Source organism: Rhea pennata, chromosome 1 (genome assembly GCF_028389875.1).
Source record: "Rhea pennata isolate bPtePen1 chromosome 1, bPtePen1.pri, whole genome shotgun sequence".
In the NCBI taxonomy this organism is placed as follows: Eukaryota; Metazoa; Chordata; class Aves; order Rheiformes; family Rheidae; genus Rhea; species Rhea pennata.
The window spans coordinates 159,216,340-159,233,361 of NC_084663.1; the positions used below are offsets into that span (position 1 = coordinate 159,216,340).

General features: G+C 36.7%; 1 protein-coding gene across 2 annotated transcripts in view; it reads right to left on the bottom strand.

Moving 5' to 3' along the window:
• PCCA (propionyl-CoA carboxylase subunit alpha) overlaps nt 1–17,022 on the bottom strand; it is a 294,626-nt gene that overhangs the window by 81,697 nt on the left and 195,907 nt on the right. Inside the window, exon 20 of one of the 2 annotated variants that reach the window (XM_062566814.1) lies at nt 15,810–15,878. The exons of the other annotated variant lie outside the window; for it this stretch is intronic. Coding sequence (XP_062422798.1) covers nt 15,843–15,878 — 36 coding nt within the window. The 3' untranslated portion in view covers nt 15,810–15,842. Of the gene's footprint in view, nt 1–15,809; nt 15,879–17,022 lie in introns of those variants that run through there. 2 annotated transcript variants of the gene reach the window in all.

Here is a 17,022-nt window from a genome sequence, read left to right on the forward strand (position 1 = left end):
GTCTGTACACCATTAATCTCCTCCTTCACTCCCTTCAGGATCCTATTTCATGATTGCTGCAGCCAAGGCTGCCATTTATTATCATGTCCCCACCCAGTTCTTCCCTTGTTAGATGGATCTGCTGATCCAGCTGTCATCCCAGCTCACCATCAGTCAGGGAAAGGGTTGCTGTACCATATCAACCAATACCTGTGTCAACCAGTTGTCCCCAGCACCCTCCAGAAATCTTCGTGACTGCTTGTATCCCACCACGTTACGCTTCCAGCAGAGAAGGATAAAGTCCCCCAAGAGAGGATAAAGTCCCCCAAGAGAATCAGCATCTGTGAAAGAAATTTCTTCCACTTATATAAAAAAAAAAAAAATGCTTTGTCCACTTCCTCACTCAGATTATGTGTTTTTTTAACATTGTACCACCATGCTAATTTAAAAAAATGTAATTCATCAAGGCAGTAGCTTTCATCTGCCCAAGTTTCACATGCACAGGCAGTTTCAGTGGAATTCACATTGACACAACTTTCAAGATAACTAGCCTCATTTCACTGAAAAAAGATTAAAGCTGCAAATGCCATAAAAGGGGGAGCTTCTTCCTTCTGTTTCTGCAGATACTTATTTCTTATGCTTTCTTTTGAGAATGACACATGAAGAAGCATTGTAAATCAACGTTTCCTTTAGTACTCTATAACATATTACAAGGTTTTGCTTATCACAATTAGCAATAGTATAAAAACCTGTAAGATCAGCTACCAAAAAAAGTGCATTAAAGAGCAAACAGGACACATAGGTCCTGTGGCAAATTGCACAGTATATCAAAAAACTCATAAAAACGTTAACAAAAAGATGTTGCATTAAGACTGCAAGCACTGGCTTACAAATAAAATTGAAAGCAGTTAAGTTTGTAGGATAGCAGTATAATTCAAATTAAATACTTTGTGGTTGCAGCTTGCATTTTCAGCTTGTAGTTGTTTACAAAATGTATTCATATCAGATTAACAGGCACGGAGCTTTTTCTTCTTCTTCTTCAATTGACTGCAAGATTAGCTTTTCAGACTTCTGAAGTGGTTGTCCAGGTACTTTCAAAAGGAAGTTAAAATATCTGAGTCTCAATCTCATTAGAAGAGTCTTTTTTTATATACAAACTTTTCTTTTGTTCATATTACCACTTACTTTTTTAAAGGACCCCAAGAGAGCGTTCCAGTCTATAGATCACTTGTCCTGAAAAAAGCTCTGTTAACTATTTATAGATCATGGCCTTTTGTACCAAACTAGATCAAGCAATTTATTCAGTGCATGACTGCAGGAGAGAAATTCATTTGCTCTAAGTGTCATCAAGGCAGCCTTTTACCCGCTCCGAACAAGACCAGATGATCTGAATTGCTAGGCTCTTTTTTCAAATGCACATTCTGACATTGCGCAGGGCGCCATCACTTCTTTCAAATATTCAAAGCATTAAGCACATTCATAGAATTGGCAGACCCTAATCACACAAATAGCAAATAGCCCACAGCCCTTCAAATAAAGCAAACAAATACCCACAAATTCAAACTCTCTCTTTTTTCTTTAAGGTAGAATGTGCAGCTGCAAATTACCATTAGCTACTTTGGTATGTCTTACTTTAGAAATGGGAGTATGCCAGCCTACAGATTAAGGAGAGAGGTCTGGAACAGGTATCAGCTCCAAAAGCAACAGAACAAAAACAAAATGAGAGGGAAGTGATGGCCTTTATCACTTCTAATCAGCAAGGGCTTTCTTCTGGCACTCACCAAGACTATTGTCCTATCTGAAACACCTACTACGAGGCTGTACACAGCAAAAACACTGTGCTGCAGCAAATGCTTTGTTTCATTACTTCTTGGGGGGTCACTGCTAAGGAGATGGTTCGTATTGGTAACCTGCCTAGACCAAGTAAGCCTTTAAAAAGGTAAAAATATGCAAGGAAAGAAATTAGTTATTAGAAAATTGTTCAAGTTTGCTGGCATTGGCTTCAGGTACAAAAAGCACAAGTGGTTTGGGGATTATGTGGTTTGTTTTAGACCCAATGTAGAACAGAAAAGAGAGAGAACAAAGCTTTCTTTCCTATTCCAGGTGCTCCAGAGGCAGGAACTCCCTGGCTCTGCCAGGCTAAGTATACTCCAGCCTGGGTACTTATATTGCTCCCAGGTGGCTGGAAAACAGTGCAGGTGAGTCAAACACCATTTGCCGTGTATATTTGGCACTTTCAAAGTTGGGCCACACTCCAAGTTTCCTTGGCTGGTAGATAATGTGTTGGGGATATTCTCCTTTTGTGTGTGTGTGTGTGTGTGTCTTAAAGAGGAGTCTAGTATGTACAGTAGTGCCAGAATCTGTGTCATGATGTTGGGAGTAAAAACTGCTTTGGTAAAATGAATATTGATATGGTATATTCATACCTATATATTGAGTGCACTAAGTAACTCTGATTCCTGTCTTTCAGCTGCAAAGTTTCCATTTTTTCACTTCAGAGGCACACAGTGATCCCAAGTCCTATTTCACTTAACTGTGTAAACTCCATAATGACATTATAACATCATTATACCACTATGAAACAGGACAGATTTAAGCTACCACTTCAGGCAAAAACCACATTTTGGAACTTTTTTTTTTTTTTTTTTTTTTTTAAGTATTCATCTAATGTATATATTTACAGAGTGAAAGTTATGCAATAAGGATACACAAGACACAAAAAGATTTAACTAGAAAGAGAGTATCATCAAAAGCTGGATCTCAAGCTCAGCCATGAATTCATGAATTCCTGCACTGACTGCCACTGAATGACTAGTCACACACAACTCTTGAGTCTCTAATTTTTCTTTTCTTAATTTGGGGAGAGGGGTAGGAATTAATACTGGCTATTTGAGAAAAGTTCTTTAGTTCCAAGTGGTCTCATTTCTGTTTCCTTGCTAAACCGAGTTATGCATTAGGTAGACTTCTGTGTCTGCTCTAAACAAAGCAACATATCACAGCAACATGAAGAGCATTTGTAATCATGAGGACCGTGTACATCAACTGAGCAGAAGTGTTTTATTTCACATATCATTTACGATTTGCTATGGAGCTTCAACGAAATCAGCAGGCTCCAAAGTAGGTAATGAGAACGAAAAGCACTCCTTTATTATAGTTGAAAGAATACTTGGCAGTATTGCACCTTGTCTTAGCTACATAGGGTGGATGACCACAACGGACACAGTCAGCCACTGATTTCAATTAATTTTCCTATTGCACTGCCCCAGTAGCACTGCCCAGTAGCAAAGCTATCTTCTCCTCCTAGAAAACAGTTAGAATAGGCAACATTATAAAAAGAAAAAGAAAACAACAACAAGCGTCTTTGATTTGACATTGTGTATTGACAAGAAGAAGTACAGTGGGCAACTGCTATGGATTTCATCCAGCAGTTCCAAGCTGCTGCTTTCAGCTGTCACAACAGGATATATAAGTCAGCACTGGTCCTTAGGTTATCCCCAGCCCAAGGTTATCACCATTTACACTAAAAGCTTTATATGCAAACTAACTGCCGTTGCATATCTTCCCCAAACTGCCCCTAGATGCTTCCAGACAACAATAAGCATACTATGGAATTAAAACTGATTCTTTTTAAAGATCAGCTTATTTTAACATCATCTGCTTCAGATCCAGTGTATGCCCTACAATCAAACAGCCAAAAGGAACACATCTGAATGTTGCATTAATCCACTGGATATGTTAACTAGAAAAGTTATATAGTTTGCCAGTTATCAGAACAAAGTGGTCCTAAGAAATCTTTTCTTATTTTTACAGTTAGAAGTTAGAAGAAGAAACCTCAATCTTTTAAACAAAAATGAGCACTGGGGAAGAGGAGACTAGATGCAGAAAAAGATATCTCTAAGCCTATTTCCATTGTTTGGTTTGTTTCCATGTTTATTAACTTCAAAAGTAAAGCAAGTGTTTTAACTGAACACTTTCTAGGAGATGGTCAGAAATGAGACCATCACCAAATCCCTTCCACCATGCCCTGCTCCTCAAACACACACTTGAATCATTTCTCTTGGGTGTGCTTGGGTAATACCAAGACAGCATCATGCATTTTTATCAAACACACCAACACCAGTGTGTACTGTGCACAATGCAAGGCATTATCAGGAGTATTAAAAAGCACATTCCCTCTGTAGAAACACCCTCCTCTAGTTTTCAAAATAAACTCAGAAAAAGGAATAATAGAACGTGATGGCATCAGAGGAGTCAGTGATAAATAGAAAAGGGAGGAACACAGCCCAGCCAGCACACAAGGGATAAGGAGGAAAAGCTGAAACAACGGGGAGAAGAACAAGTATCAGAAGAGCCACAAGCCATCTACACAAAAGAGGAATATTAAAAGTTCTGAAGTATTTCCATAAACAGAACAAATCAGGTCATGTAGCAATGTAAAAAAAAAAGATGTTTTACATCTAATGCTATTTATCTTCCCAGTTAATGGGATTGCATTGTTTATGTTAACAAATCCATAACCATGGATTCACTCAAAAAGCAGAAAAGTACTGTGGTAAATAGATGCCTATTGGAATTCGGTATTTCCTTATAGTTCCAGCTACTCACATTTAATAAGGTGATAGTGACTTGCTACTGACTTTTACCAGGGTAAACTCAAATTCACCATGCTAAAAGAATCAAATAAGAAACAGTATTTCCTCAAAAAAACTACCCCATATTAATTAAATCTAGTTTTTATGTTTTGAGTTAAACAATCTTAATTGAATTTTAGCACATAAAAGTTGATATGGAAATTGTTCTATCAGTTGTTTGGAACACTGTTTTCCGATCTACGTAAGTGTAGGGGAAAAAGTGAAGTGCACACCCTGAAATAATTTGGCATTAGAAACAAATTACCTACATCCTTTAGCATTAAACAAAGATAATTTCCTCAACAGAGAAACCTCATAAAGGGATTATGATACTGTAACTACATATTGCAGTCAGCACCTGCTAAACAACCTCTTTATTTTAATCGCCTATGAATATTAAGTCTTTTGGCAAATCAAGAATACACATCTTTATAACAGTTGTCAACAAGGATGAAGTAAATTTTACACTATCCTAAATAAAACATTCAAATCCTCACATATTAAGTTAGGAACATATTTTTACTACAACAATAAGAAATGCTGGAGATACCAATTTAGAAGAAAATGCAGAGTACAAAACAATAACGTGATCTACCTCTTAGGCAGCAAAACCAAACGAAAGAATAGGGCATCCTGACATTGCAGTCTCTACTATCTTTTCCTGCTTAAATATTGAGAGAAATGTATGAATACTTTTGTTTCTAAAGGTTTTGTCACAAACGGCTTATTTCACATTGAATCCTATTGTAGAGTTATCTCTAAATGTGTTTGGGACATCTTAAAAACTCTGTTAATACTACTTGTACGTGTGTAATTATTATCCTGATTCTTTTGTTATGATCTTTTTCTGAAAACTTAAAAGGACAAAAAAAAACCCTTCCTTTAGACTAACAGCCATTGTTTCATGTTTTCCAATGCAGCTATAAAATATCACTAAAATTCCAATGACGGAAAAATGCGAGGAAAGTCTAGATCTGGAACAATGCTTCAGTATTTAAAACTCTAGCAGTCCTCAGAGATACTAGCGCTTTCCTACTTTTGCCTAGCACTCTATGCAAAGGCCCAACTCCTGAGCCTAGGGCCCAGCCTGGCCAGGCTCTAAGATGTGTTGAAGAAACATAGAAATATAGGCAGGGACCCTCACACAGTCATTGCGTAAAAATCCACTAGACCAGTCATTTATCACAGTCCCCACACCAGTGTGCACAGATGCTCCAACTAGGGATCAAAGAATAAATAAAATTCCCTAGGAGAAGTTCCTCCTTCTCTTAAGAGAAGACGACATGAGCTCAATGCAAGGAATACAACGCTCCTGAATGAGCTATGTTCCCATTTTCAGAATAAACTCTGCCATCTCTGCTCTTAAAACGGCCAAAGTCGTTCGACCAGATGCGACAAAGGCAACACACACATACTGTGTGCACACAACTGCAGTTTACCTCTGATGACCTGCTACGGGGAACACTCAGCCTATCATCTTAACTTGCTCTCAAAGGGGTAAAACTCATTTTCTCTCGCCTAAGAAAAGAGATTTAATTCTGACATCACAACACAAAGGAGAAGTAGGAAATGTCTTGGGAGACTGGAAGGTACAAGATGAAAGATCAACATTAAGGATTTTCCTCTGTACTACATGCAAAGCTTGTTTACAGAAAATACGGAACATAGCTGCACACTGTGTTCTTTGGAGAAACACAGCTTACGACAGTCTACACCTAAAAACCAAAGCAGCAATGCAGCTCACAATGGGAAATTTAAGAATGAATGAAACAAAACAAAACCAAAACAAATACGATAAGCTTTCCCCAATATTATTAAAATGCCTGAGAGAGGTTCTATGCAAGTATATCAGCAGGAAACGTAATACAGTACTAGTCAGAAAACAGGCAAAGTTAAAAATGAAAAGGTAGACAAAGTGTTTAAAAAGCAGCACGCCATTTTCAATGAAATTCCAAAGCAGATTAGAAAAACTGGAAAAATAGGCCAGTAAAGTTAGAACACCAATAAACTAGAAATGAGTTTGGGATTCAATAAGTCAAAATAGCCAGTATAACCTCAGATTGAAAAGACAGGGACAACATTTCAGAGCAGGAAAAACCATGTTAACAAAGCTGCATTCACATGTTAAAAATCAAGCACATCATAAGTGGCAGTGAAACGATTATAAAAAGCCTAGTACAATGTTTTCTACCTAGTTCAGGGTGTCATTATTCAAAAGCAGCTGACAATTTGAGGACAGTACAGAAAGAGCAATAAGGACTGGGGCAGAGGGAGATCCTGAATGTACTACTGGAAAATGCCAAAAACTCACAGCGGTCAACATTCAAGCTATTAAACAACAGGCTTATATAACACTACAAATCTGCTTCCTGTTTAAAATTATACCCTAGACATCACTCCATCTAACACTTTCACTTACAGATAGACTTTGGCAAACAGAAGATGGGAGGGCAGCAATTATAATAAAGATTTGAAAATCTCTAAAAGGTGTCATAACCATTGCTCTTGAATGGTATGAGTAATTGGATAAAATTAAGGAGAAAAAAACAGGATGAGTCAGGAGAAATCTCTGAAGCCAACGAGCAGTTTTCCCTGTGAACAACGGCCTCTTCCACCCCACTGGTAGATGAGAGGTGCATATTGGATTAGCCATGGGATAAAGGCCCAAGAAAGAAGGTAGTACTGCCCCTCCAGATTTTTCTGAGCTGCCTTTCCCAGGTGAAGTGTACAGATGTTTTGCAGGACCGCTGCTCCTGTGCGAGGCACTGTGAAGACCCAAAGAGCTGAGAAGCAAGGTGGGGGTGCCTTTACCCTCTACACAAGGCAGAATGCAGCAAAGGACCATCATGAAAGGAAATAACACCCCAGTCCCAATTCTTCCCAAAGGGTTTTGAAAGATAGGCTTTCCTTAACGCTAAGACATTACTAACAGCATTTAGTATGCTTAAAAACAGGTGTAATTTTGCCCTAACAATAATTTCAGTTTATCTTGTATTTTGGGATCTTTTTGCACAGTGAAATAAACATTACATGTTATAAGCTGAAGCAAGTAGTGAGCTACATGCCTGTAAACATACCTTTAAGCAAGTTAGTTAACCCAGTATTGCATGTACAAAAGGTCAGCAGGCGTGAATTGAAGATCTGGCTGGCTTCAAGTATTTAAAATAAAATTGTTACTCTGAGCTAAACAATACCGAATGATGCTACCATGGCATTTTAACTTCTGAAAGAATCCAATATGCTTTTGTGATGCCATTGTTAGAACGGTACATGATACTGCAAGAGCTATTAGGAAGCTACTTCTTGGAAATGAATAATAGCACAAATCACTGACAAGCCTGGCTTTTCCTATGGCCATTAAATACATGTCATTTTCAACTTGCCACTACTTGCACCTCCCGTAACAATTATTCTCAATTTCTTTTCATCTGTCCCATAAAAAATGATTGCTTCTGCTTTACTTAATCCTCCACTTACATCAACTCTATTGTTCGCCTCCTTCCCTTTCATCTTCTCCGCATTATTTCCCCACATCGCTTTTGATCTAGCTTTTTGTTTCCTTTTTCCCCCTACAGATTCTTCCTGATGAAGAACTTACAACCATAATGTTGCATTTGAGATGTGCACGGTGATATTTTATTGATTCACTACTCTGTGTCTATTAGTTCTGTGTAATGAATAACATTATACGAAACACAAAACAGGTTGCCTACGTTTGTACCATGGATCTTAAAAATCAATTTAACTAAACTTTAAAAGTGCTCCATTTTATGGGTAAATATTCCCGTTTAATTATAATTGGAGCAGCATATGCAAAGAGCAGCCAGAGAAAACAAACATTTCCTCTTTACAGTCCAAAGAATTTCTTTGCCATAGTGGAAAGCCAAGTTAATAGAATAATTGCAATTTTCACTGCTGCTAAATAAGAAATAGAAAACCTCTCCAGGAACTGTTCTGTGTGGCTATAATAAATGCCCATAGAAACAAACTAACCTACATTATTCATCCCCCCTGCAGAAAAGATGGTATTGTTAGAATCAGAGAGACTGCAAGAAGTAGAGCAGCTGATCTTAGCTGATATAATCAATGAATTATACTTTTAAATTTAGTTTTCAAAATGTAGTTTAGTCTTTAGTTCAGTCAAGTCTTACAACTTATGTTGAACAAGAAATTCTAATTAATGGAAGAGTGCAGGTTTCGTGTTATTGACCTAGCAGCAATGCCCAAATTTACAAACTTCTCGGAAAATCATTTTACTTACTACACCATAATCTCTTCATTATAAGATCATATAACATAACATAAACATAATAAATATAATAAACATAAATAAACATAAATTGTATGTTTATTCAGTCATGTCAAAACCAGTCACTGGATAAACTCTATGAGCAGTGCCCAGAAGTACAAACCAAGGCTCAAGCTCTCCTCCTTCCAGCCTAGTAAACTCATGGCAGGCCAGGAACCACGGTCCTCCTTGGGCCCTCCTTCTCCAGCCTCCTGAAGTCTTGTACTCTTGGCTGCATCAGCAGAGCTTCAACAAGAAGTGCTCTAATTACCTGCCTTATCTGAGATAGGCAAAAGTGAGAGTGGCTGCTACGTTTTATGCTGAATTTGACACTAGTAAATGTTTGTCAGTGTAGGGATGAGAATGCCAGTTTAGGTCCTTCAAAGGATGCAGGTGCAGAAAGACACAATTCATTTATTCTAATTCTTCAGCCGAGGCAAGATACTGGAAATTCTAGGCATGCACACTAGCAACACTCTACACATCCCAACAGAAAAGTTTCGGGGAAGGACTGGAAAAGCAGAAAAGGGTAATGGAATGATGCCCGCTGCCTTCCTCGTCAATATATGTTAGAATGGAATTGATTTTTATCTAAAAAAATATAAAAAGTAAAAATCCTTCACTGTAGACAACTGAAGTCGACAAAAGAAGCTTAATTTTGCTCTACTCCAAAAAAAAAAAAAAAAAATCCCTTCTGTCTACCCAATTACACCAATTTTCAAAGCAATCATACTCATTAATGTCAACTCTGAACACTGACACACATACATTTGACAGTTCACAGGTAAAGTATCTAGGATAGGTCAAAATATCTAAAAAAAACCCACAAAACCAGCTGTCAAAGCCATAAACACATAATGAAATGCTACAATTCTGACATTGAATCTTTTACAACTATAAAATGATGACAGAACAAAGAAAAATAAATATATTTTTTGTATTAATTTTCCAATCAATTAGTCTTGAAAAATTTTTGGCATGTTCCTGAATAAGAATTCTATGAAAACAGAATTCAGACAGGCTCATACTGTGACAACAGATCTCATGAGATACAACACAGATCATTTGGGTTTACTGTTTACTCCTGTTATATAAAATGAACAGTCTCTACTTTTTCACAGAGATAGTTTAAAATCTAAGACTTTTTCTAAAAATTGGGAAAGCCCTCAATTTTGCACTGTAGCTTCCATAACCAGAAAAATAACTGAAGCTGTGCATGGCTTGTTAACATGCATATAAAATGTAATTACCCAGCTGTGCATTGATCTTCACTGTGGGGATTTTCCTTGTTATAACAACAACAAAGGTAGTGTTTAATGATAGTAGAAGCAAGTAGGACTGGTTAAAAAAAAAAAAAAAAAAAAAAAAAAAAGAACATTCAAAATTATGTGATTAATGAAAAGAAACTCTAGAGTCCCTGGAGTCTGACAAACTTTCTATCCAAGAAGCTGTCAGCTACTGTATTAAGTTTATGAGACTTCTGTTTGTTAATAATTTCAATATTTGATTATTTTGTGCTTTGGCAGATCTCTTTATAGGAACATAAGATCTTTCTGCCATAAAGTGGGGATTGTTCGGGTAGAATTAGCTTTGATGCCATTTAGAGTGAGTCCCTTGGCATTGATATTTTCTGATGTAAAGAATTTCAGCCACCTCACAATGGAAACTTTTGATACATTTTTTACTCTGCACAGCCAGATAATATAAAACAAAGAGGGTTGTAGCTTTTCAAATTCTCTGTTTCTTTCAAGGTATCATGCCATTACACTACTTGCTACTTTAAAAAAAAAAAAAAAAAAAAAAAAAACAATATAGATAATTTAATATTACATTTTATATCAAATACATGCCTTTTTTTTCTTCATACATATTGTTTCCAGACAAAAGATGATAGAAGTATGTCTTATAAGTGTTAAAAAGCTGAATACACTTTTGGTATAGAAGCATATTCTGTATCTCTACCATTGCTGGAGACATTGGTTTTATTAATAAAGCTCAAAATTTCAAAATCCTTCTCCTTGCTGACATACACGTTATGTAGAAAAGAAACTGATGTTTTTAGGAGTAGAGAAATGCTGAATAAAGAAGCTCAAATAGGCAGAAAGCAGAGGTTCGAAGTACATTATTTACATTTATTTTATTAACGTAGGTGTAAATTAGGAGACCAGCAAGATGAGGCCATATCAACAGCAACCCTGGTTTCATTGTCAATTTATCTGTTGCTGTGACTTTGACATTCAGGAAAATGAGGACTGTTCAGAATAAATCAATTTTTATATAATTCCATTAGAATTATATAAAATATATGATTGGAATCAATTCTTTTACATAACACCATTGGAAGCCCTGCTTACTGATAGTTTTTCTTGAGGAAAATGGTACATTGGTAGGGATACAACAAAGAAACTTATGTTTTATTCAGTTTGCTCATCACAGGACCTGTACAGCCAAACACACTAGAATTGAGATTTGCATCAACAGGTCTCTTCTGGGACATAAGCAATAGTAGGTTAGGGCCACTTTAAGCTTAGGCAGCCACAAAACTATAGGAGTAGTATTGGGAGAAAGTACCTGCGGGTCCCCTGAATTGTTAGAATTACAGAAACGGAAAGTACAAAGAAGTGCCTTTATTCTCAAAGAGCATATTTTTACTCAATTTCCCAAAACTCCTGTTAGGTATAAATAGTGATTTGGTATTTTTTTTTAATTGGTAGCAAAGACTTTCAGAGTTTGATTTCCATCTATGCTGAGCATTTACAATACCACTTGAAGTGAAAGAGTCCACCAGTCCTCAACATCCCTGGAAACAGGGCTCTATATATACTGTCAAGTTTTCAAAGACTTACGATTTTCCTAAATGTGGTCACATAAAGGTTCCAACCCCCTTAATCCAGCTTCTCAATGTAGAATCTGTTTGGCCTGGGAGATCTGCATGCTTCTGGTGCGAATAGTTCACAGAAAAAGAAGGTATCTCTCCAAAAGAAGGCAGCATTTGTGTTTTCTTGAAACAAGATGACTGTGACCCTCCCTTGCCAATTACAAAGATGATGCTGTTGTGTTGTTGATCATGTTAGGAACATGTTTTTCCCCACAAAAGGCTTTTGAGACTCTGCAATGAAAGCATAGTGCCTTGTAATTCAAACCTGGTAATGCTCCCAATGCAATCCAGCATGAACTGTGTTCTCTGCATAGGGCTGCCTGCTAGTGGGCTCCCTAACAAAAAAAAAAAAGGCTAGCAGCTGTTGTTAAAGATATTCACTATGGTTTCAGCACTAAATGGCAAAGAGAATCTCCAGTAAATTGATTAATAAGAAAACTGGTGGGAAAAAGAAGGGTTTTTCAATTTACCCCTTGTCTGACAATCTATTTCTTCTTGTTCCTTGGACTCAGGACAGACAAGACACGGGATAAGCATGATGTGCTTTCCACACTTCAGGTCTATGCTTTTATGCAGGCTGGGAGATGTATTGACACTCACATTTGGCAGACAGATGAGGCCACCAAAGAAGTTGTTCCAGTGGCTGAGGATGGAGCTTATCTATAGTGTGGAGACAGAAAAGTGTGCAGTTCACACAGGCAATTTCAAATATTCTCATTGGCTTTTTCACTGCCTCCTTGAAAACACTAGGAATCTGGGGAGAACCGAAAAAGATGGCAACTCAGGCACAGTTTAGCTAAGGTAGGCCTTGTAAATTCTTTTCAGTATGGAATTATCCAGCTTTTATAAGATCTTGCATATTGAAGCACTTTGGGGGGGGGGGGGGGAGTCTGTTTCTGTGGAGAAAAACCTTCACCAGGCTTTTCATAGAAGATAAATTTGGCCAGTGAAATAATAAGTACCAGACAATCTGCAATTCCACAATCAGAAGAGAAAGACTCGGATATCCTCAGTATTCCCTTACCAATCAGCAATGAATGATTATTAAAAAAAAAGCTTTTAAATAGTCTCATGCAATTAAAACCACAAATGAACTATTTCCAGTAAAACAGGTAAGGAAATTATGAAGCTGCATATACCACGAAGTTTCAATAACAGTTTAAGAATTTGAGAGCTTGTCATGGCCCTATTCAACTTTGTTTCGTTGCACTAGATCTGTGATATCTAAACGATTAATAGCTCACATCTTTAGAAGTCCCAATTCTTATGTCATGCAACACAATGCAGAATGATTTAACAAAACTTTAACAGGACCTTTAAATTTACAGAAACAGAACAAAAACTCAGGACCAAGCAAATAAAAATGTTTATGTTTTATCCTGAGGTCTGCAAAAATCACTTATTCAAAAATAAAACATATTGCAACCATTATTATTAGTCCAATAGATATTTTTTTACCTTTGGAAGCATGCAATCAAAACTGAGATTATCACCGCTGTTCTGGAAGCAGTTGCTTTATATTAGAATAAGTGTGTGGGGGGGGGAAATCTAGTTTTGCACAGCAGACTGCATTAGGGATATGGTTTACATGCAAGGTAAAGGGCAGTATGAAACTCAGTGTAGAATTCCTACAGTACTAAAGCTCAAGGTTATCTAAACCCAAGAGGTTGTTAACACAAAACATATCTCCTTAGAAAGGCCAAAAGGAACAAGTAGGGAAAGGAAAAATGCAGGGAGTGGTAAGTTAGAGCTCTCCCTGATCAACAGATTTAAGATACTACGAAGCCAGTAATAATGCTATGCTTTTTTTAAAGATGTATTAAAATATGATTAAATAGGATGTATAAATTTATAGAAATGCCCATAGAGCATACTTAAAGACAAAAAAACCCCACAAATGCATATATTCATGCAAAAATCACAAGAAGCATCCGTGTACATAAATGGCACAAATAGAACAATCCCTCCCCTTCCTTTCTTGCAACTCACATAATTCCTTTATCATCAACAATAACTTAGAGGACTCAAAATGTAAAAGAAAGTAGAGAGTTCCATCATTATCTTATGATCACTCCATAATGAAACCATTTATTAAAATAGTGCCTGTCTACATAAGCCATTTCATTCCTCTAAATCAAATAGCACAAGCAAAGATGGCTACTTGCATGGGTAAAGCCATATAAGATGCACTGACAACAAAGATGCACTATAAAGCCATATAAAAGTTTGTACACAGAACTTTCTTCCTGCGTTCACTTTATCAGAAAATAATAAAATAATTATTAATTAGGAAGAAGTTATTCAAGATGCCCTTCAACTTGAGATTAGACATTTTATGTGTTTTAATTCTCCCTTAAATTAAGTGTTTCTTAAAGGAAGTATAAATCAGTTAAATGAATGCATCTTTTATTCCCTTAGCCTATGGTCAAGCCAAACAAATATTTAAATCCTTTGATGGGAGAGGATAAACAAACTTACACAAGGTATTGGCATTATGGGAGTCTTTCAAAGTAAAAAAGGGCAGTGTGCAGGAAAACATCAAGATACTTCTTCCAGAAGATGACAAATAGCATTAAAGGCTGGCAAACTCAGCTGGAGATAAAGGGTAACTTACAGGTGAAAGGCTCAGACATCTCTTTTCTTCCCTGTGTTAATTAATCTTCTATGTGCTTTGCACAGATTAGTTTTTAATGCCATTATAAAAAGATTTAACATAGTAAAATTTTTTCAGAGGTTATTCCAATTTATGAAGCTGTACCTAAATCTTAATGTCCCCAGAGTTTCCAGTGCTGCTATTTGCTTTTTGGATTTTTCTTAGGGATGAAACTAAACTGAAAAATTTGCACTGAGCTTTCTTCAATATCGGTAGCAATGACAGGCACCACTGATACAGGTTCAGAACCAGAGTGCTATGTTCCACTTCAAATGCAACCTCCAATGTCAGTGTTGATTTCACTAGCCAAAAAAAAAAAAAAAAAAAAAAAAACACCCAAAACAAACTTAAAAATCCGCCTATGTCTGTTAGGTGGATTAAAGTAATTCTTGAATTAACATTTTAAAGAGATAATTAGGCCTAAATGAGAGACAAAAGAGAACACACTTTATTAGATATCGAAGAAATAATAGATCACGACACCCCATGTTATTTTTAATTCTTATCTAGAGATGATGATTAATACATGCTTTAAAATTGTAATTCTAAACACAGAAATATGCTGGTAATTAGGAAAGTATACAACTGAGATGAAATAGAATTCTAGAAGACCAAATGGGAATTTATGCTCTGAAGCTATTTCATCTGTTAATCACTTCAGCTAATGACACCAGAGTTAAACTTGCTAAAATGATAAACTAATGGACATCATTAAAAAATTACAGCTAAAGAATAAAAGATAGCGTATATCCTAAGAAAGTAGCTCTGCAAATTCAGTAAAGCAGATTTAATAGTTCCAGATGACTGAAAAATGCCAGAGTTGTATGTAACTCCAAATCTACTTCTGACTACCATTTTCAAAATAATCAACTTCCTACCTATTCTGAAAAGCATTACTAATGCTAAACTTTCACCTTCAACCATTCAAGCAGCTTCTGCTGAGAATCTGAATTGCATGATAGATCCAAATGATCATACTCAGTAATGCTCCTATAAACATTTATTCTTAAGGTCACCTGGCACTTCTGTAGTTATTTCAAGCATGTTTTTACAAAGCAAAACCATTTAATGAGAATAGGGATTTATTAAATAAATTACAATAAAACAAGTAATGAGTATTTGTATTCCATGGGGACAGTCAAAGCAATTTAAGTTCAGTTTAGATTCCAGATGTATCTCACACAATGGACCAACATGGTTTGATCTCACCCATGGACTTGGCTTGGTGGATTGACAGACGGACTGATCTTAACAGGCAACAACAATCCCTTGGTCCTTCCCTCTCCCCTTCCATTATCTCACTTATTTCAGAAAGTTTACCTTTGCCAAGGCTGGGAAGAATCCATTAGCTGCATAAAGGAGGGGGTCTATTTCTATCTTACCTTAAAGTTGCTGCTATCTTGTCCAAAGGCATCATATTCTGGCTGGTTTTGTTCTTGGTTTGTTTAACTGTTAAAGAAAGGAGGCTCATGCTCTCAGTATCCTAGGATTAACATGTATTATTTATCTGTATTCATTTATTAATTGCTGTTATCTTTAAAATCACAAAATTTGTTTTCATTCTTGCTTATTGCTTATTACGCTGATTTTCCATCAATGTAGCACTTCAGCAATCCTTGAGGATTACAAAACTAACATAAAAGAGCCTAAATTACTCAGAAGTATGTCCATTATAAATCGACAATTTGTAAAGCCTACCACCATCAAAATAAAGATGCCAGTTTAAGCATACACATTTTTCATTAAACAACATCCCTCCTCCCCTATCAGCTAGGAGAAGCCATCAAATTAAAATGGGAGAAACTCTGCACATGCAAGCTAGACAGCTAGTGTGAAACAGCTGGGCTGCTCCAACAGTGACAAAAAGGCCATTGTGTGAAAATACACAGTGATTACAGCTGATAGAGGTTAGATGGTGGAAACAAGAGGGCAACCACAACAGAAAGACAAGGTTGGAAGGAAGACAGAACGAGCAAGGGAGCAGCAGAGCAAGAGCCTGCCAAAGGCATGGGTCTGGCACACACAACTATAGCACATGGAGGAAAGGAAGAGCTTCAGCATCAACATTGTCCGATTCCTACGATCTCCATCACTGTATTTTTTGTTTCTTCCAACTCAGATGAACTCTGACCATTTTGGCTGAAATGTTGCTAAGAAATGATTTCAGAAAGAAACATTTTGGCCAAAAATCTGCAGCAATTTCTGGCAAGGAACAAGAATACATTTTTTTGTCCGCATTACTAAATTCTACTGACTTCCCTATGAAAGGCTGCAACATCTTCTTTATGATCTGGAAGGGAGATTTGAAAATCTAACTGCCACGTGAAAGCATTGGGATGCACCTTTATCATCTTCATGAAAACTGCATAGCTTTGAGTTCTATATATTAAAAAAAAAAGCCTATACATTGTAGCTCTCAATACACTTCAAAGGTAAATGTTTAGAGAACAATTCCTGTATCTAACATGTACCAACCTAGAGCTACACAATGCTTCCCCTGAAACTGTAATTTTTGAATTGCAGCATATCAGCTCAATTATAAACCCCAAAATAAGACCATCACTTCTATGGCTTCACTGCTTTACTCCTGCTA